The sequence below is a fragment of the Microcaecilia unicolor genome, chromosome 13 (genome assembly GCF_901765095.1).
Source record: "Microcaecilia unicolor chromosome 13, aMicUni1.1, whole genome shotgun sequence".
NCBI lineage: Eukaryota > Metazoa > Chordata > Amphibia > Gymnophiona > Siphonopidae > Microcaecilia > Microcaecilia unicolor.
This window is the reverse complement of record NC_044043.1, coordinates 89,293,407-89,314,215: the sequence shown is the minus strand read 5'-3', so window position 1 is coordinate 89,314,215 and position 20,809 is coordinate 89,293,407. Positions and strand designations below refer to the sequence as shown.

Sequence of the window (20,809 nt, the reverse complement as noted above, 5' to 3'; positions counted from 1 at the left end):
TTAAATTGCTTTGACCATCGACCCGAAAGAGATAACCAGGGGACGCCCAACATTATCTGGACAATTTTTTTGAGTCTGCATCAGAAGTGACTTTTAGCATATTATGCCATTGGACTAAATAGCAAATCAATTCTTTGTTCTCACTCATAAATTAAGAGATGTATTACATAAACATATAATCAGTGGATTTAGATTAGATACATACAAAAACAAAGTAAATAAAGATACTGAAATCAATAAATGCGCTTTTGAATTTATAAAACTATTAAAAAAACAAGAACTTCGATAGCCAGCACTGGGGGCATAACATTTTTAAAATAAATTCTCAATCACAGTGAAAATTCCATTGCGTCAGTGAAGCCTGGATCTGCAGCGCAGTGTTACATTACGTGAAACTAAAGGTCCAGTTTACTAAGGCGTGTTAGTGCTTTTAACGCACCTACAATTAGTGCGTGCGCTGTGTAGGCACCTATAGGGATATTGTAGGCGCATATACAGTTAACGTGCGTTAAAAATGTTAACACGCCTATAAAGCGTTTTAGTAAACAGAGCCCTAAGTATGGCAGGATTACTAATAAGTAGAATTACCAGAGGACTGTACATTTGATTCTTCTGGTCATGAGAATGTATGCATACACACTATTATGACGTCCATTTAGAAAGCAGGACAACTACAGTGCATGTGTTAAACAGGCCCCTCCAGACCAATAAAGACTTTTAAGAAGAGCTAGGCAACATGCAATTAAATATATAACCAAGCTACTTCTTACTCAGTTTTATCATGGACCTCAGTGGCATCACTCAAAAGGCTCAACTCTTCATTGCCTTAAAGCTTTACACACCCACCTCATCACCAGTCCATTCCTTAATCAATATTAACTTCTTGTCTCGAAAAGGATTTTTTTTTTAACATAGCAAATAATTGCTTTTACTTTATATCTCAGATTTATATGGTAAGAATAAATACTCATTTTATCATGAAGATTTTTATTATCTTTCACAGCCGGTCAAGGGAGTGTATCTTCATGATAAGGTGAGTATTTATTCTTACCATATAAATCTGAGATATGAAGTAAAAGCAATTATTTGCTATGTTAAAAAAATCCATTTAGAGACAAGAAGTTAATAGTGATTAAGGAGAGGACTGGTGATGAGGTGGGTGTGTAAAGCTTAAAGGCAATGAAGAGTTGAGCCTTTGAGTGACACCGCTGAGTCCATGATAAAACTAAGAGAGAAGTGGCTTGGTTATATATTTAAAGGGGGTTTGGACAGATTCCTGAGGGAAAAGTCCATTGAACATTATTTAAAAAAAAATTGGGGGGGGGGGGCAGTTGCCGGGTTCTTGAAGCATGGATTGGCCACTGTCGGAGACAGGATGCTGGGCTTGATGGACCCTTGGTCTTTTCCCAGTATGGCGGTGCTTATGTACTTATTACATATTAAACAGGCGGCATTCTGAAAGAAACCAGCTCCAAATGTCCACTTTTTGTTATTACTTGGATGGTACTTGGAGGAGTAGCCTAATGGTTAATGCAGTGGGCTGAGAACCTGGGGATCTGGGTTCGACTCCCACTGCAGCTCCTTGTGACCCTGGGCAAGGCACTTAACCCTCCACTATCCCAGGTACAAACTTAAGATCATGAGCCCACCAGGGTCAGAAAAAGTACCTGCATATAATATATGTAAAGCACTTTGGTTGTACCCACAGAAAGGCAGTATATCAAATCCAATCCATATTTCTTTTTCTTGTAGTACAAGCCCCCTTCTTCAGTTAAAGATTCAAATAAAATTAGCTGAGCACCTCACAAGCATTTTAATCCTGTACACCTTCCTAGCATTGCTAGGAAAATAAAAGTTGCACCTCTTGATTTGGTATTTTCTAGTTAATATAATATTTTATTATAACACTTCTGGTGACAGATTCTAATTAAATTGTAAATGAACTTCTGAACAGTGCAAAGATTAAATATGGCACGTTCACAGATTAATACTCTACCAACCCTGGGGGGGGGGGGGTCTTCCATAAACTTTAGGGTCAGCTCAGTGGTATTGCTGAGTGCTCTCATAGTGCAGGCTTACGCTCAGTTTCCAGGTCAGGTTTTCCATTTGCAGTGGGGATGCTGTAAAAAGTAATAATAGTCTCTGGGGAGAAAAGGGGAGGCCTTAGCAGGTGCACAAAAGTGAAGCCTACTGGCTGGATTCAGTTCTTGAAGGAGCCATGACCGCCAATGATTGTATTTGCGTTCACTGGGCTGCAGTGAGCGGATGATAAAAAAAGAAGACAAATCCTGGACAGACTGGTTCTAAATGAGCCAAAACGTATAATAAACGGGTAAGGCCAGCTTTTGACAGAATCTGCTGACATGGGAGTTCATGGCACTAAGAGGCATACAAGGAAATAATGCATCTAGGTATGTCATGTGCTACCTCATTGCTAGCATAGGATCTCAGAAAATCCTAGTATATCTTTCCTTCCAAATGTTTTAATATGGTGCATTGCACTTTAAGATCAGGTAGCTTTAACATTATTTCTGCAACAATTTTTTATATTGGATCTTTCACAACTGGTAACAATAACAAACAGTACTCTATCTCACACAACAAATCCAACAATCAACTTTCCATAAAGATCTTCTCTACCTAAGAACAGTTTCAGTTCACCTGAGAAACTCCCAATATTTTTTTTTTCTGTGTGACACCTCTGTTGGCTAAGCCAAGTGAGCTGGTCATGTTTCTGTACAACTTTCTTTGCAGAGTCATGGACCTTAAGTGCTCCAAGGTCTCCATGGTCGTCATCTCATGGTGACGCAGGAAACTCTCTACTGCAGCAGGACACGAGAAGGGTGGCTGTCTCTCAGGCTCACATTGAGATTCTACTTCTTTAGTAAGGCCTAGGAAAACAATAAGAAAAAAAAAAAAAGCAGTCAAAAATTTAAATCATGAACAAGGGTATATTGATTTCTAAGTGTGAACAGACTTATTTCCTTTGTGTGTGTGTTTTATTTGGCTTTTTTTTCCACATTGTTTCTTTTCATTTTAAGTCGGTGAAATGAACCAAAGTGGGCACCAACAGTCAGGTGTCAAATATGCTTATACAAGTAAGCAATTAACAAATGAAACTGGGCTTATAAATAAAGTTAATTCAAGTTTTAGGGACCTTGGTAGTGGGATTGAAAAAAAAGGAGATATAAACTTTTCTCCATCACATTTCTGTTCACTGGTCCATGAAAGTTTTTTGAATTTATCTAAATATAGTGATCTATCTTCTAAATGCGATGTATATGCACTGCATATGAATTGCATAGAAAACAGTCTTAAAAGTGGGTTTCGGGAATAGCGATTTGGATGTTTTGGCAAACAAAACATCCATCTGCTGCTCTGTGCCGCTCTTTGGACATTTTTCTGTTTTGAAAATGAACCCTTTAATATACCACTTTGTGTAAAGACAATATTGAAAGCAATAAAATAACGGTTAAGAAAGGAATGGCAGATCACAAAAGTCAAAGGAACAGCAGATAGAATTATTGATAGAAGTTTTGCTGGCGGCTCATGCTTCATGACCGTCTGAAAAGTAAAGTGGCTACTCTAATACAAAAAAAAAAAAAAAGCCTCTCTCATTACTCTGTCCACTGACTGGAACTCTGTTCAGAACATCGTGAAGGACATTCTCAGAATCAACCGCTTTGTCGTGTTTATAGATACACTGTACTCTCTGTACCATATCTGCCCTGAAAGCACAGAACTTAAAAGATGTGCAGCAATGCTCCATGAAAACTGGATGAAATATGGGAATATGATGGTTTCCATCAAACAGCCATACAGTGAAAGCAGTCTCGAAGGATTATCACGCTCTCTTCCTTTCCACCAGTGAACAGGAGCACAATGTTTGGTGGATTTAATAAATATGGACCTTCTACATTATTTTTACTCAATTGGGTGTAGCCAGTTCTCCAATCAGTTGGAACTGAGGGTGACCCGGGGTGGGTACACACAGGAAGTTTGGTATTTGTGGCTAAAAAAACTTTACACTCTCCTCCACCCATCTCTTCCCATGCACACAGAACAAAGATAAAGGGTCAAACGCAATCCATGCTGCGAAAAACACCAGGGAAGACTGGTTGAGCCCTCCCTAGGGGAACAAAAATGTGTAACAGCAGGGAAACAAAACAATATGACATACAATACATACAAAAAGGTAAGATGGTGGCAGAAAGTATCAAACTTGCTCACAGTCGCTCCTGTTCGTCTGCATTTCTCAGCTCTCCCTCTCCTCCTTTGGATGGGTTTGGCACCTTCTCAGTCCATCTGCAAGTGTCTCTCAGTTAATAGGGGCTTTAGGCAGCCTCTGTACTCCTCTTCCTCGATTCCCAGTGCTTGTACACTGAAGGGTATGGGATATGCTGGTATCTCTTCTCCTGTCTTTCTGTGCAGTCTCTCTATACCAGGCAAGTCCCTTGTCCCTTCAGTGCGCTACTCTTTTCAGTTCATCAAATATACAACTTCCCTGGGCTAAGGCAAACAGGATGCACCCATGACTTGTGTCTTACTTCCTCTCAAATCAGTTCTTCAGCGTGTACTCTTGCCTCTCCTGGGTTCCATTCCCTTCTCCAAATGATGGATGTAGAACCAGCAGCAGCTTCACTCTAACTCCTTTCTGATCCCCTCCTTTTCTCTTCTCTTGGCATAGCATGTCCTGGAGATTTACCTGATCCTCTAGCTTAAACCCCTCTTCTCCACATACTTCTGGGAAACAGACCCTCTTCTTAGCCTCTCTCTTCTCCTCCTCTCCTCTCTGAGGTAAAGGACCAAGATCCTCCATGAGCCCTTACTACTACTACTTAACATTTCTAGAGCGCTACTAGGGTTACGCAGCGCTGTACAGTTTAACAAAGAAGGACAGTCCCTGCTCAAGGAGCTTACAGTCTAAAGGACAAAGTGTCAAGTTGGCAGTCTTGCTGTTTTTACTCCTCCATCTTTACTGGATTCTCTTTGGGGAAGGAAGGTGCTGGATGCTTCCTACAGTTTATCAAGTACAAATAAACTAAAGTAAACTCATTAAACTCATCATACCGCCTTCTAATCTGTAAGGAATAACTACTACAAGGGTTTTCTAGAAGACCCACCCCCTTAGTACTTTGAAAGCACTGTTCTTAATCAGGGATTCAACATAAGAGTAGCCATACTAGGTCAGACCAATGGTCCATCTAGCCCAGTATCCTGTTTTCCAAACAATGGCCAAGTACCTGGCAGAAACCCAAATTGTGGCAAAATTTCATGTAGAACCCCAAAGAATACAAGATTCTGGAATCCTAGAGTAACAAGATTCCATACAGAAACTCAAATAGTAGCAACATTCCACGTAGAACCCCAAAGAATAACAAGATTCTGGAATCCTAAAGAGTGACTCCATGCAGAATCTCAGAGTAGCAAAATTCCATACTATATGCCCCAGGGCAAGCAGTTGCTTCCCATGTTTGCCTCAACAGCAGACTATGGACTTTTCCTCCAGGAATTTGACCAAACCTTTTTAAAACCCAGATACACTAACCGCTGTTATCTCCTCCTCCTACTACTAATCATCATTTCTATAGCACACCTCCTCCGGCAAAGAGTTCCAGAGCTTAACTATTCATCGAGTGTAATGTTCTTCCTGTTACTGAAAGGAAGGTCATAGAGATATCCTGCTACATGGGGTATATAAATGTTCCACAAGAGAAGAACTGCCACTTTTTATTTAGAGAAACATGTACTGACTGATAATTCAGCTGCCAGCGGTCAGCGTTTTTATTTGCGCTGCCAGATGTGTTCCCGGATACTGGGCACCAGCATTGAATATCCAGTTTTAGGTTGTCCGCTAAAGCTTATGTGGTTAAGTGCAATATTTGGCCCTTAACCGCATAAGATAGGCCTTCTTTTTATGTGGCCCATTTTATGCGGTTATCTTATGTGGTTAAGGGCTGAAGTTAGCCAGTTTCAACTCAAGTGCTAACCACGAATATTCAGCGACACAATACATTTTATGCTGCTTATCCTACAAATCAGCAGTGGATTTCCCAAAAGCCACCTTAGTAATGGCTTATGGATTTTTCTTTTATCAGTCAGGTCTCATGCGCTAACCAGGCGGTAGGTGGCCAGCGCGCGTAAACTGCTGATTACCGCCAGGTAAGCGCCATGCAGTAGAAAATAGAAAATATTTTCTACCGCCTCTTTTGGACCCACATACAAAATGGAAATACCATTCGGGGCACACTGTAGCCAGGCGGTAGTTCCAATTTGGCACACGTTGGACAAGTGTAGGCACCCATGCCTTAGCAAAAGGGCCCCCTAGGCACTATCCAGTAACTGGGCACGTAAGTGTATTTGCGGATCAATCTGCCGTTTTAATCCCGTTTTGACTCCTTGCATCCATTGGAATGCATTTCTGCGCCGAACGTTGGGCGCCATTTATAGAATCTGGGGTAAATGTATAACTGCTTTTGAAAACTGGCCCATAACTTATTTTATTGGCCCATGACTGATAAAGAACTTTCTGCGGAACCTTTTTGTGCAAACTTCCTGGAGGAAGAATGACCACTTTGTAAGACAGTATTTTTTTGTTTTGCTCTTTGCATATATAAATCAAACATCATTATAGAATTCAGTTCTCTCTAAGGCTAAGTACCATAGAGGCATATTTTCAAAGCACTTAGCCCTCCAAAGTTCCATAGGTTTCTATGGAACTTTGGAAGGCTAAGTGCTTTGAAAATGAGCCCCATAGTGTCCAGTGAATTAATTGCAAAGCTACTGCACATTATATAGTAAATGAACATATAGGAGTAATGTCAGGAAGTATTTTTTCACGGAAAGGGTGGTAGATACGTGGAATGCCCTCCTGCGGGAGGTGCTAGAAATGAAAACGGTAATGGAATTCAAACGTGCGTGGGAATCCTGTTTGGAAGGAATGGATCTACGGAATCTTAGCGGAGTTTGGGTTGCAACACCGAGTACTGGGCGGACTTCTACGGTCTGCGCCCGGATAGTGGCTGAATAGATATGGATGGGCTGGAGTGTAAATTTTAAGGGGCTTCGACGTTAGCTTCAGAACTTTCAGTACAGGAACAGTGCTGGACAGATTTTTACGGTCTGTGCCCTGAGAAAGGCAGGGGACAAATCAAACTCGGGTATAAAGCATCACATACCATGTAAAGTGAGTTTATCTTGTTGGGAAGACTGGATGGACCGTACAGGTCTTTATTGTTACTATGGCAGATAAAGGTCCGTATGATCCGCTCAATCTCCCAAGTAAGGTGGCTAGAGTGGTACCTGCCACTCTGTGCTGGTTCCATCCTTCTATGCTCTTGTTTAAAGTGTGAAAGTCATTTAAAGTTTTGCTTTGTTCCTGTCCTTTTTAAGTTTATCCCACACGTTTCTGAATTTTGTCTCCACCACCTCTCCCGGGAGGGCATTCCAGGCCTCCACCACCTTTTCTGTGAAAAAGTATTTCCTGATGTTACTCTTAAATTTACCTCCTTGAAATTTCTATTCATGTCCCTCTAGTTCTACTGCTTCTTCACCTCTGAAAAAGATGTGTTTGTATATTAATACCTTTCAAGTATTTAAACATCTGTATGTATCATATCTCCTCTAGGGTATATATATTCAGGTCTTCCAGTCTCTTCTCTTATGTCTTTTGGCGCAAATCCAGTACCATTTTTCTCCCCTTTCTCTGAACAGCAATGGCACAATATTTCTCACAGACTATTTTTCTACTGATTTAATTCCTTTTATACTGCAGAAGGTCACAATACCCGACACAGAAGCCTTTAAATTAATGTACGTCCCTGCTGAGATGCAACTAAAGGGGGAGCCCAAGAAGCTCAAAACTATGCAGTACGGTATCCTTCGAACATTACTTACGTGTATCTGCCCGACATTTTTCTCACTGCTATCATGATAATACTGGCAAGCAGTCCAACGAGGGTGATAACTCCAGCAATTATCCCTATGATCGCACCTGTTCCTAAGGACCCTGAGGAGGAAAAGAAAACGATCCATTCAAAGTATGATCAGTGGAAAAGCAGAACATGCAAACAGCATTACAGAATGCACTGCAAGGGAGCCACAGGACAGAAGCACAGAAAACTGTGCCATTCTATCACACTGGGCTCACTTAACTGGGTGCAAGGGAGTTATAGACATGGCAAGCCCAGACCAGATATATTCAGTGGAGTGGAACGGGTAGAGGTGAATCTTTTGTTTCATAAATCAACCCTACTGACTATGGTAGGTACCTTGTGACGCTCAAAAATTCAAAGATTGCAACAGACTACCGAAAGTAATGTCAGGAAAAGGGGGGGCCTCGGCGCGCATGTAAACTACGCGCCGACTCCAGCGCCAGCCCCTTTTTGCTGCAGCTTGGTGAAAGGGGCCCTAAGTGCTGAGAAATATCAGTGGACAGCCTCACACAATCGATTTAAACTCTCCTGCCCACTTAAATTACTTTGAATAATCAACCCTTACATGCTTACGTCCTATAGCATAGGTAACGGGATACTGTCAGCTAGTCGGATATACACAGCTAAGACGGTTTACCTCATGTTTTAAGAGCTCAAACACTGAAAGCATATCATCACTTTTCACTGAAGCACATATAATATTTTATTTATTTGTTACATTTGCAGCCCACATTTTCCCACCTTGTGGCTTACATATAACTGTTAACGGCGTTAGCCGATTCTGGTCTGAACAAATACATGGTATGAAAGAATACAAAGTGATATTGTGGTAGAATGAGGTACATGTATGGTAGGTACAACTGGGGGGAACTTAGAGAGGGAAAGGGGGAAGAAGAATCAGGTAATGTCCGTTACAGTCTTTGGTTACATTGTGTCGTAAGTGTCCAGGTATTTTTATGTTGGGTCGGTGGAGTATGCTCTTCTGAACAGGTCTGTCTTTAGTGCTTTCCAAAAAATATACACTCCTACCAGCAGTTTTCTGTTCATATCACCAGCAATGTAATTTTCCATGTTTGGTACATCATAATCACATTTATGGATACGCTTTTTCACCCTGTACTATTTACAGTAATAGGCAGTTCACAACATACATTAAAAACAAACAATAGAATAATGTAGCCATATCAAAATGGCTCCTTTCTCAGTTACTCTGTGTAGGTATCGATACTGGGCCCTATTTGGAATGAGTTTTGCTTAAAGTGTAGAACGGGAGACACCCTTTTGAAAAGGAAATGCATTGCGTCTTGCGCTGTCTATCAAAGATCCCTGAACCTTTGTACCTTCAAAGTTCTGTATCTTGACTCCATCATCCGTAGAGTTTACGTGACTCAATTTGGTCAGAATTTCACTTTCTGTGGTCATAAGTTCTTCTGTGAAGGGAGAGTATCCAAGCTCTGTCTCTTTTTCTATTCCTGGTAACTTATATGTAAAACAAAACACAGTAAAAATGTAAACTGAGTAAGGTGAAAGTTCATACTTTATAATTTTTGTATATTATAGTGAGGATTGTTTTGTGTGTGTAGAACAAGATCCCTTTCATAACCATTTTCTCAACACGATGCCAACGTGTCCACGCAGAAAAAGGATCAGATCATAGTGTATCATATAAATAAGTTTCATCATGCACCACTGGGGCTTGCATAACTAGACATACAGAGGTCCATATTTAAGGCTAGTTACTCAGGAAGCAGCACCTAATACCTGCATCCCAGATAACTAACACTTACTGTGCCCAGGAGTGATATTTAGTGGCATTTTCCAAAAAATAAGGCTGAATATCATGCCTGACCACCTCAGTACTATCAGGACAGTGCTGTGGTGGTCCAGGGGGTGGAGCTAAGGCGGAGCCAAATGGTGTGGTTCAATAATAGGGCATGCATGGTGAGGGGGTCATTCAAAAAACCTTTGTCAAGATGGGGGAGTATCTCCAGGAGTCATTAGCAGGATGAGAACCTTTGGGGAAAGTAGAAAAGCAGTGGGCAAAATTGAAGATCTTTTTTAAGGACAAACATACACAACTGGGGCATTCGGCACTGCTCAACCGTCCCCTCTCCTTTGCCACCAAGAAGAATAGACATGACCAGCTATTTCTTTGACAATTTGGAATTTATTATGGCCGCAGCCAAGCACTTTACATTACATCTCATAAATCGCAATTACTTCTGTTGTACATTTCATAACTCACTATAGCATCACAACTCATAGGAAAACCCCTAAGTACACAGCTTGTCATTCGCTTCCTGTTTTAACGCGCTGCTGGTTGTGCCGTCAAAGCACACCCCCACCCCTGCTATAAGGTCTGTTACTTATAGCACCCGCCGATTAGGGTATCTCCCGTTTAAGGACGCACCCTGCATAATCTCTGGGCCTCCCGGCCATTTAAGCCAGGAGACAATATTATCAAGCTAAGTGAACTTCGACCTGGCCCCTTGCCGGTCTTAACCTTGCACTTGACCTTGAACGTCAGCCAGTATTCCCCGCCCCCGAGGAACCATTCTGTGGCGACATGCTGTGTACCCCCCCCCCCCCCGTAGTTTTACCTAATCCCTGTCCCTAACCGCCCAGCTGTGACAGTTGTGCCCTAACTCTGGGTGGGTGGGTCGGGTCAGCTCCTCTGGCTCGCTGCTGCCCGCCCGAAAGACCTTTTCTCACCTGCTGTCCCTCTTTTAAGCCTTCCTTCCCCCTTTCCCCCCCCCCCCCTCTCTCCCCTGTTTTCTTTAACCCTTTCCTTCCCGCTGGCCTGCAGCCCAGTTGTGTGCGGCCTCCCTATTTGGTTTGGCCTCCTCCTTTTTTGTTAGAAAGTAAGTAAAAGTAAGAGGCAAAGGAGGCTGCTTTAGTTCTTTAAAGTAGTAGCTGAAAAGGCCAAGGACAAAGACTGCAATTAGAAGAAGACAGGAGACAATATCTGGAAAAACTAAGAGCAGCTCATAAAGTAGTCAGGAAAGCAAAGATACAAATGGAAGAAAAATAGCAAAAATGGTAAAATGGGGGGGGGGGGGGACAAGACATTTTTTTTAGATATGTCAGTAAGAGGAGGAAGTGCAAAAGTGGCTCAGAGAGATATAGAAGAATATTTGAAAGTGAATTACAAAGGACAGCATACAGCAGGAGTAATCTGAGATTGACTGAAGGTGGTCCAAGGGAGTAAATTAAGTTATTGCAGTAGAGCAGAAAAGAGAAAAAGAAAGTTAAGGCTAGAGGTTTGAGAAAGTTCCTAAAGAAAATACAGCAGGTGCAACAACAGGCTACAGGCTCCAAGGAAATATCAAAGCAATTAGAAGTTAGGAATGAATTTAGGGAGTTAGAACTTTAGGAAGTTAACCATCAACTCAACAAGCTTAAAGCAAACATACTTTGAACAGGGAAATAGAGTTAATAAACTACTGTCCTTTAGACTAAAGAAGAAGCAGGAATAAAATATTACAGATAAATGACCAAGTACGGGATGGAGGTTAACAGAGATAAGCAAATTCAGAGATGTTTTGTGACGTTTTACAAACAACTTTATAAGCCAGAGCACTTTTGCAACAGGGGAAGAAATTGATCAGTATTTAAGAGGGCTGCCCATAAAAGAGCTAATGGAACAAACTAGAGAGATTCTTGACAAGCCTGTATCAGAGTACAACATGTTGATGGCTATCAAGGCTTTACCAGCCGGGAAGGCTCCAGGAGTTGACAGCTATACTACAAAATTCTAGAAGGTATTTATAGAACTGTTAATTGGGCCCTTTGTCAAACTGTATAATTTGCTGGGCCAGGATCCTCTTCTTATGCACTCAATTAGAGTGGCAGGAATGATCGTTTATAGTTTATTAAAATTTGCTGTACAGCTCTTATTGAACACAAATCAGTGGTGAACACAAACAAAAAATCAAGCTATGAAAGGAACTCCAAGATTGCATAGGACAGAAAGAAGCAATTCTCATATGCACAACATTCATTCAATTGGTCAAGGAAAAATAGACTGATGGGTTTAGGGATGGCTAAAAGAGGAGGGGGATGGGCTGCTGTGCAACTAACTCCTCCACTATGTCTATCAAAATGTTACATTGAAGAGAAGGCCAAATTAAAGAGGTAGGTCTTAAAAAATGCACAGAATAGTGGGAGTGAGGTCTCTGCACAAAGTGAATGGGATAAGGAATTCCAAAGTGAGGGGGCAAGAAAGAAAAATACAGAATTCCAAGTTTTCTCCCACCTGGCTTGAGCCAGAGGTGGAAGGACAAGTCGAAGATCATTGAGTGGATGAAGACAACAGGCTGGAGTATAAGGGACAGTGAGAGAGGCAAGGTAATCGGGCTTTTCATCACGGAGGGCTTTGAAAGTGAGAAGGAGTATTTTAAACTGAATCTGGAAGGATACTTGAAGCCAGTGCAAGGATTTCAGTAGTTTCTACGTGTAGCACAGTAGAGGATCCTGGCAGCCTTATTTCACATGAGTTAGACTTAAGACCGGCATAGACAGCATTACAGTAATCGTAACAGGAACTGATGAATGCATAGAAAAGGGTCCGCAAAGCAGGTGGATCAAAATAGCTCCTAACAGCCCTAAGTTTATGCAAGAAATAAGAGACTATTTTCATGAGAGATGAAATTTGCTGGGTGAAAGAGAGAGCTGAGTAAACCCCTAAGTATTTGCATGATGAAACTGGGGGATCCAGCCTACCAAAGAGAGTAGATATCAGAGATGGAGGAGTTGGAGAGCAAGAGATCCAACAAGCTACTGTTTTGTCAGGGTTAAGAACAAGACGGTGAGTGTAGCCAGTTGGCGACCTCAGCAAGACAAGTCTGAAGAGGGGAAAGATCTAAAGACAGAGGATCAGTGTAGTGGATCAATAGAATATCATCAATGTAATAGTACGTGATAACTCCAAAGGTCTGAATAAGAAGTGCAAGGGGACTAGGAAAAAGGTTGAAAAGACAGGGGGAGAAGATGTGGAACTCCACAAGGAAGGGTTTGTGAGGAGGAACGGGATGTAGAAGTAGGTACAGTCTTGCAGATAGGATGTAAACCATTTTATGTTAAATCAGTTTATTAACAAATACAGCAAAAAGAATTCCAGTCATCCCAAATTTCCAATTTTCTTCATCCTCCCACCTAGACCACAACCCACAATTACTATCCCAAATGCCATGGGATCTAACACGTGAACACCCCCACCCACCCCACCTACTGTAACCAACCCCTTTAAAAAGTGACTAAAAAAGAATATGTAAGCCATCTATCCATATCAATCTAAATTAAACAAACAGGTGTAAAAACCAAAATAGGTATCCTATTGTGCTCAGGCTAGCTAGACCAAATTAAGATAAAAGAATAAACATGCCAAGCCAACAAAAACTGCTGGAAAATTCAAAGTACACAGCAGCAACCTCCTAAGTTCCTCCTTTGGCTGGGAGATTTTGAATAAAAGATATAGCTGCCTCCACAGAGATTTAAAAAAAAAAAACTGAACTTGACAAGCAGACACAATCCGAAGTCGTGTAGGATAAAGTAAAGCATGCCGAGCATAAAGTTCCATGCATAGGGGAGCAAATGTTTTTCATTGAATGCGCACTTTAGCAGTTTAATCCTGAAAACAAAGAACTTTCTGATGATTATAGTCTAAACATTGTCCACCCCATAAGGTTTGCAGGATAGCTCGCGTATAGGCAGAATGCTGAACACGAAAAACACTCATCCTGGGACGTGCCTGACCACCAGTCTTAATGCCTATCCGATGGGCCCATATAATTTTAAGGGATCTTCAACAAAAAGTGTCAAATTCAAAGATTGAGGAAGCCAAGTCTCAAGTCTTCACTAGATCTGCATCCTTCAGGGACTCAGAAAGGCCAACCAGAATCAAACTATTGAACCGGGATCTGCCCGCCATATCCTCCACTTTGCGTTACATCTGCTTGAGGTCGAGGAGAAGCTGATCCACAGAACACGATGCATTCTGTGCCCCAGTCTCCAGTACTCCCACAAAATGTTGCTGAGCATCAAACTCTAGATCCATAATATCCAAACGTTTGTAAGCAGCCTCAATTTGCTGTAATTTAGCATCTGAACTTCCACACTTCTGTCACAGTTTCCTTAGTCCATTCAGAACAAACCGAAGGACTTGGTGGGGCCAATTGTACTACCATCTTGGCTTCAACTCCTCGTGTTGTCTTCAGGGCCCTACGGATCAATCTCAATGAGCCAATTCTTCAAACTCTGCACCACTCCAAAGCTACTAGCGCAACGAAAGGCAGGGAAGCTTTATTACCCGTTTGTCGCTAAAATCAGTGGGGAGATGGAGGGACTGAGCAGGCAGCCTCCGCTCCTGCTCTAGGTGTCACGTATCTACGTGAACCATTTTATTACAGTGTCGCCAATACCAACAGAAGAGAGCCTGTCTATGAGCAGTGTGTAATGAACCAAACTGAACGCTGCGAGAGATCTAATGATACCATAAAAGCAACAGAAGCAGTTTCAAGTTTACTGTAAAGTTTGGTAAGTAAAGATGTTAGGCTTGTTTCCGTGCTGTAGACAACACAAAAACCCGATTGACGCAGATATAGATAGTGGAGGAGTGGCCTAGTGGTTAGTGCAGTGGACTTTGATCCTGGGGAACTGAGTTTGATTCCCACTGCAGCTCCTTGTGACTCTGGGCAAGTCACTTAACCTTCCATTGCCCCTGGTGCAAATAAGTACCTGAATATACTATGTAAACCGCTTTGAATGTAGTTGCAAAAACCACAGAAAGGCGGTAGGTATATCAAGTCCCCATTCCCTTTCCCCATTCATTGACTCAATATGAGCCTGGACCTATGAAAGAACTAAGGGGCTCTTTTACTAAGCAATGCAGGCGCCTATATGCGCCCAACGTGCACCAATTTGGAGTTACTGCCCGGCTACCATATGGCCCTTGTGGTAATTTCAGTTTTGGCGCGCATCCGCTACGAACGTCCAAGAAAATAATTTTTATTTTCTGATGCGCGTCAGCTTCGCGCATCAAGTGGCATTCTATGCATGTAGGTCATTACCGCCCGGTTAACATATGAGACCTTACCGCTAAGTCAATGGCTGGCAGTAAGGTCTCAGACCTAAAATGGACACGCACCAATTTTTATTTTGCCGCATATTCATTTTCGGCAAAAAAATTTTTAAAGGCATTTTTTTACAGGCGCGCTGAAAAATAGATCTGCATGTGCCCAAAACTCGCGCCTACACTACCACAGGCCATTTTTCAGCGCATCTTAGTAAAAGGACCCCTAAGACTTTAGCAGAAAACGGCAGATTAGAAATCAGTCAATAATTATTAGGCCAAGTTGGATCCAGATCACTTTTTTTAACAACAGATCAAATTAAGTTGTGTCTTAAAAGTTGGGGACTGTACCCAGCTGAAGACACAATGAAATAACCATGTATATAAGTGGAATGAGACCAGCTATTGGGAGGGAAATCCACTTTGATACAAGCAGATCAAGACCACAAGGTAGTAGAATTCATACTAGAAATAATCGTTGAGAGAGAATTCAAGGACTATATGCTCTGAAAATCACAATCAAGAGGGATACATTTCTCAGATTATTTTCTAATATATAAACTTCATTTCATTGTAATATCATTTCCCTACTAACACTATAAGCTGACTAATATTTGTATTTGAAAACAAATCACCTCAGGGTTCCTTTCTCACTTAACCTAGCTTCTGCGCACCACAAGTTTGATTAAAACGCTGCATCTTTATCATACCCAATAGAGCCTAGAAATTCTTTAGAATCACCCAAATAGTATCCAAGTCAGAATATCTAATATAATAATTCGCACCTCCAACGTTCTGAAGCTGACTCCGTGGCAGCGTGGCAGTGAAGCCGTGTAGTGTTCGTAGGGTTCGTAATCGCCCTGCCCTCGAGGGAACTCTGTATAGTTGCCAGCCCCAGCGCCTCCCTCTCTCTCTCTGCCCTCCAAGCACGACCTGTCCTCCGGCAGCCCCTCGCCTTCCTAAGAGCTGGCTGTATTTTTAAAATTCTTACCTTGGGGTGTGGCATCCACAGTGAAGGCGAGCGGCGCTTCACACTGCCTTCGCATGTGTCTCAGCTCTGCCTCTGGTCCCGCCCTGGTGTACAGCGCTGCGTATGCCTTGTAGCGCTATAGAAGTAGTAGTAGTAATTCTAGTGGTATAGTCCGGGCAGGAGTGATCCCCAGTCACTGTTGTCCATGTCAGCTCTACTCTCAAAATGGATGCCGTGACCTCTATCAGCAGTCTCAAAAGATTGCCACTAGAGAACATAGCAGCCATTTTGAAAGCAGAGTCAGCATGAGCAGGAGCTTGTTAAAAAGCCAATTACTGGCACTAATTATCCAATTAAATTACCTGCGCAAATTAGATGCGTGCAATTTTTGGCGACTTTTATAGAATCTAGGGGATAATGCCTTATAATACACTAACATAAGTCAGGAATTGGGTGACAAAAATTAGGCGCCACACCCAGTGTAAACGTTGAGTGCCTAAATGCACCACTTAGACGCCCAACTGACAGTATTCAATAAAGCGCATTCTATAAAGTACGCTTTATGTTCAATCATTTTTATTGTTAACGATGCCTGAATGATATACATCAAAGTCAATACAATTTATCAAATCTAGAAGAGAGAAGCAATATTGATATATCACTTTGTCAACCTTCGTTAAATATAAACAACATTCCCCCTTCTACTCATCCCTTGTTCCCAACCTCCATTCCACTATGCATAAATGATTTAATGAACAGCTTCAGCATCAACTGAATCTACGTACTTGCTTCTAATTGAACCTTATTTGTTAAACCTCAAACTTAGAAACGTCAAACAACCTATTGTCCTGTTATTCATTGATGATCATAAGATGAAAGGTTGACTTGAAAGCCCTTCATACAGTCCACAGTATTAGCCTACCAACCCTAAACCCCCCTCCAACCACTCATTCCACCTCCCCCACCCCAAAGCAAGCTACCTTAAAAATTCAAAATATGACTTCTCCCTCTAGAGGGCAAGGTTAACCACAGAGGCTCCCATTTTTCTTGAAACCGAACCCCTGGTATGCTATCTAAGGATCGTGCACTACATCTGTCCAATCTCGTTTTTTTCAGCGCCAATTTTTTTCGGTGCGATTTACAGAATTCACCCGAGTGCTAATTCTGTAACGACATCTGGGCACCCAGATTCCACTACAGAATTGGAGTAAAGTGGACATCTATACGTTAAGTTTAGGCGCTCTCACTTACACCATATCAATAGCAGGCGTAAACATGCATGCCTAAATACGACACATCAGCGCATAACTTACAGCAGTCTAAGTTATATGTGTAAATGGAAGCCCCACCCATGCTCTGCCCATTGGTACGCCCCCTTGCATTTATGCGCTGAACGAGTTGCGCGTGTCAGTTATAAAATACTGCTTAGTACCCAGCGTAATTTATGCGCTAATGTTCTATAATTTTAGCGTAAAAATGGCACTAACATTTGGGCACTGAAGTTGTAGAATGAGGCGGTAAGGTGCTACATGTTATCTGATACCTACCTGTGTGGGGAGTTTGTTTGAGACTGAGACATCTTTCGTGGGGTCAGATGTTTCTCCTTGTACAGTGGTGCCTGCCAAATAATAAAAAAACATTTATTAACCAGGGCAATAAAAGTGGCTTATAATCTGTCATTTGCTTTCCTCTTTAAATGGTAGCAAGCCCATGTAAATTTTATTTATTTAGATTTTGCTCACACCTTTTTTCAGTAGTAGCTCAAGGTGAGTTACATTCAGGTATACTAGATATTTCTCTGTCCCAGGAGGGCTCACAATCTAAGTTTGTACCTGAGGCAATGTAGGGTTAAGTGACTTGCCCAAGATCACAAGGAGCAGCAGTGGGATTTGAACTGGCCACCTCTGGATTACAAGACAGGTGCTCTAACCACTAGGCCACTCCTCCACTCCAGACCTCAATCATGTCTCCTCTCATCTGTCTCTTTTCCAAGCTGAAGGTATCTCTACTTTTCAGGGTATTGCTACTCTTTAGGGTTCCAGAATCCTGCTACTCAGATTCTTCGTTGAATCCTGCTATTCATTATGATTCCAGAATCTTGTTATCTCTGGAAAAATACTAACAAATATTTTCTCCCATAGTACACAAAAAATTGACTCTGAAATACAACAGATATACATGATTTTTCAGTACTATACTCGAGAAAAATGTTTTACAATTTGGGCCCGGTATGAGGAATGCAAAACTGAATGCAGAAAGAAGCACAGTATCAGGGCTGGGCCTACTGGGCTCCCAAATGAAGAAAATAAAAAAGCATCCCTGATTTTCACAGCAGAAAATAAATAGGGATAGAAGAATCAATCATCAGTGAGAAACACAAAATGAAAGATAAGAGTTTGTCTTTTTTGGTAGTGTATGCCGAACAAAAACAATCAATGGACCACGTACACATATTCGCTATGGGCCATCAAGAAATATGTTATGGACACCGAAGATAGTATAGGACTCATAGAGGGGCATAATCGAACAGAAACGCCTATCTCCATGGGCGTTAATCTCCGAGAACGGGTCCGTGAAGGGGCGGAGTGAACCGTATTTTTTAAAAAAAATAGACGCCCATGTTTTATTCGCCAAGGTGTGAGCTGGGCGTTTTTGCTTTTCAGCGATAATGGAAAATGAAATCGCCCAGCTCAAAAACGAATAACTCCAAGGCATTTGTTCGTGGGAGGGGCCAGGATTCATAGTGCACTGGTCCCCCTCACATGGCAGGACACCAACCGGGCACCCTAGGGGGCACTTTTACAAAACCAAAAAAACAGGTAAAAGAGCTCCCAGGTGCATAGCACCCTTCCCTTGGGTGTTGAGCCCCCCAAATCCCCCTCAAAACCCACTGCCCACAAGTCTACACCATTACTATAGCCCTAAGAGGTGAAGGGGGGCACCTACATGTGGGTACAGTGGGTTTGGGGGGGTTGGACGACTAAGCATTAAGCAGCACAATTGTAACAGGTAGGGGGGGATGGGCCTGGGTCCACCTGCCTGACGTCCACTGCACCCCCTAACAACTGCTCCAGGGACCTGCATACTGCTGCTTGGGAGGAGGGTATGACATTTGAGGGTGAAAGTAAAAAGTTGTGAAACATCATATTTTTGTGGTGGGAGGGGGTTAGTGACCACTGGGGGAGTCAGGGGAGGTCATCCCCGACTCCCTCTGGGGGTCATCTGGTCATTTAGGGCACTTTTTGGGGCCTTATTCGTGAAAAAACAGGGTCCAGGAAAAGTGCCCTAAATTCTAGCTACAAACGCATCCATTATCGGCGAAAGGCGCCCATCTCTGTTCGGGTGATAACCACGCCCCAGTTCCGCCTTCACCACGCCTCCGACACGCCCCCGTCAACTTTGTCCGCATCCACGACGGAGTGCAGTTGAAAGCGTCCAAAGTTCGGCTTTCGATTATACCGCTTTATTTGTTTTTGTGAGAAAAACGCCCATCTCCCGATTTAGGTCGGAACTTGGGCGTTTTTCTCGTTCGATTATAAGCTGGACAGTAACATAGTAGATGACGGCAGAAAAAGACCCGCACAGTCCATCTAGTCTGCCCAACAAGATAAACTCATGTGTATACCTTACCTTGATTTGTACCTGTTTTTTTCAGGGCACAGACCGTATAAGTCTGGCCAGCACTATCCCCTCCTCCCAACCACCAGCCCCGCCTCCACCACCGGCTCTGGCACAGACCGTATAAGTCTGCCCAGCACTATTCCCCGCCTCCCAACCACCAGTCCCGCCTCTCATCACCGGATCTGGCACAGACCGTATAAGTCTGCCCACCACTATCTTCGCCTCCCCACCACCAACCCCTCTTCCCCCCACCGGCTCCACCACCCAATTTCGGCTAAGCTTCAACGTCAACGCATTTAGATTTACAAAGTTCCGCAGTAACCTATGGAACTTTGTAAGTCTAATTGCTTTAAAAATACATCTCTATATCACAAAAGGTAACAGACGAATTTCAATTAGCCACATAAAAGGAAATTTTACAACAGAGCATTGGGTTTAAGAAGGTGCCTTCGTAAATCCTATTTTATTGTAAACAGCAGAAATCACACCCACCTTACAGGCACAGAAAGTTACACCCGCTCTCAAGCGCTGTTCCCTCTAAGCTGAACAGGAGTCCTCCACCTACAGTCCTGCCAGAGGGAGGTGCTGTTTCACTATCCCGTGTTCAATAGTGAGAGACAGGCAAGCTCTGCAGGACTCCAGGGAACCTGTCTGTCCCTAGTGATTGAAAACACAATACTGAAGCTCCACCCCCTTCTGGCAGCAAAGCAGTTGGGAGGACTCCGGCTCAGCAAGAACAATGCTCTCAAGCCGGTGCAAATCTCTGCCCCTAGATTACCCATTTTCTAATACTTGCAAACTCCTCCATGCTCTTTAAAAGGATAACACTGTCAGTAAAACTTCTGGCTCCTGATTCAATCTTTCTATCTCGTTTTTGTTCAGCAAAAAAAGATTATAGCCATATTTATGCTAACTGAATCCCAAATAATTTCTTTGACTAAATGGAATACAAGTACATCATTTACCATGTTCTATGTTTATAATAAAAAAGACCTCAGCTATAACTTATTTGTTAAGCTTTATTGCCAGAGATGCTTTAATTTGACTTGTTATACATTACACTTCTTACCTCGCCTTCTGATCCCCACTGTTACTAGTGAAAATAATGTGATTTCAGTCCCACCCATTACCTATTTTTCTAAGACAGAATCATCCAGTTCTTTTCTGGGTATATTTTTCTGGGATAGACTCATCTATTCCAAATTGCTGAATCAT

General features: G+C 42.3%; 1 protein-coding gene across 2 annotated transcripts in view; it reads right to left on the bottom strand.

Moving 5' to 3' along the window:
• Positions 1-2,687: 2,687 nt before the first annotated feature.
• The window catches only part of PDPN (podoplanin), a 30,053-nt gene continuing 11,931 nt past the window's right edge, over positions 2,688-20,809 (bottom strand). For both annotated transcript variants that reach the window (XM_030222101.1, XM_030222102.1), the window contains 4 exons: positions 17,521-17,591; positions 9,275-9,413; positions 7,897-8,008; positions 2,688-2,891 (listed from right to left, as the gene is read on the bottom strand). In XM_030222101.1, coding sequence (XP_030077961.1) covers positions 2,882-2,891; positions 7,897-8,008; positions 9,275-9,413; positions 17,521-17,591 — 332 coding nt within the window. In that variant the 3' untranslated portion in view covers positions 2,688-2,881. The remainder of the gene's footprint in view (positions 2,892-7,896; positions 8,009-9,274; positions 9,414-17,520; positions 17,592-20,809) is intronic.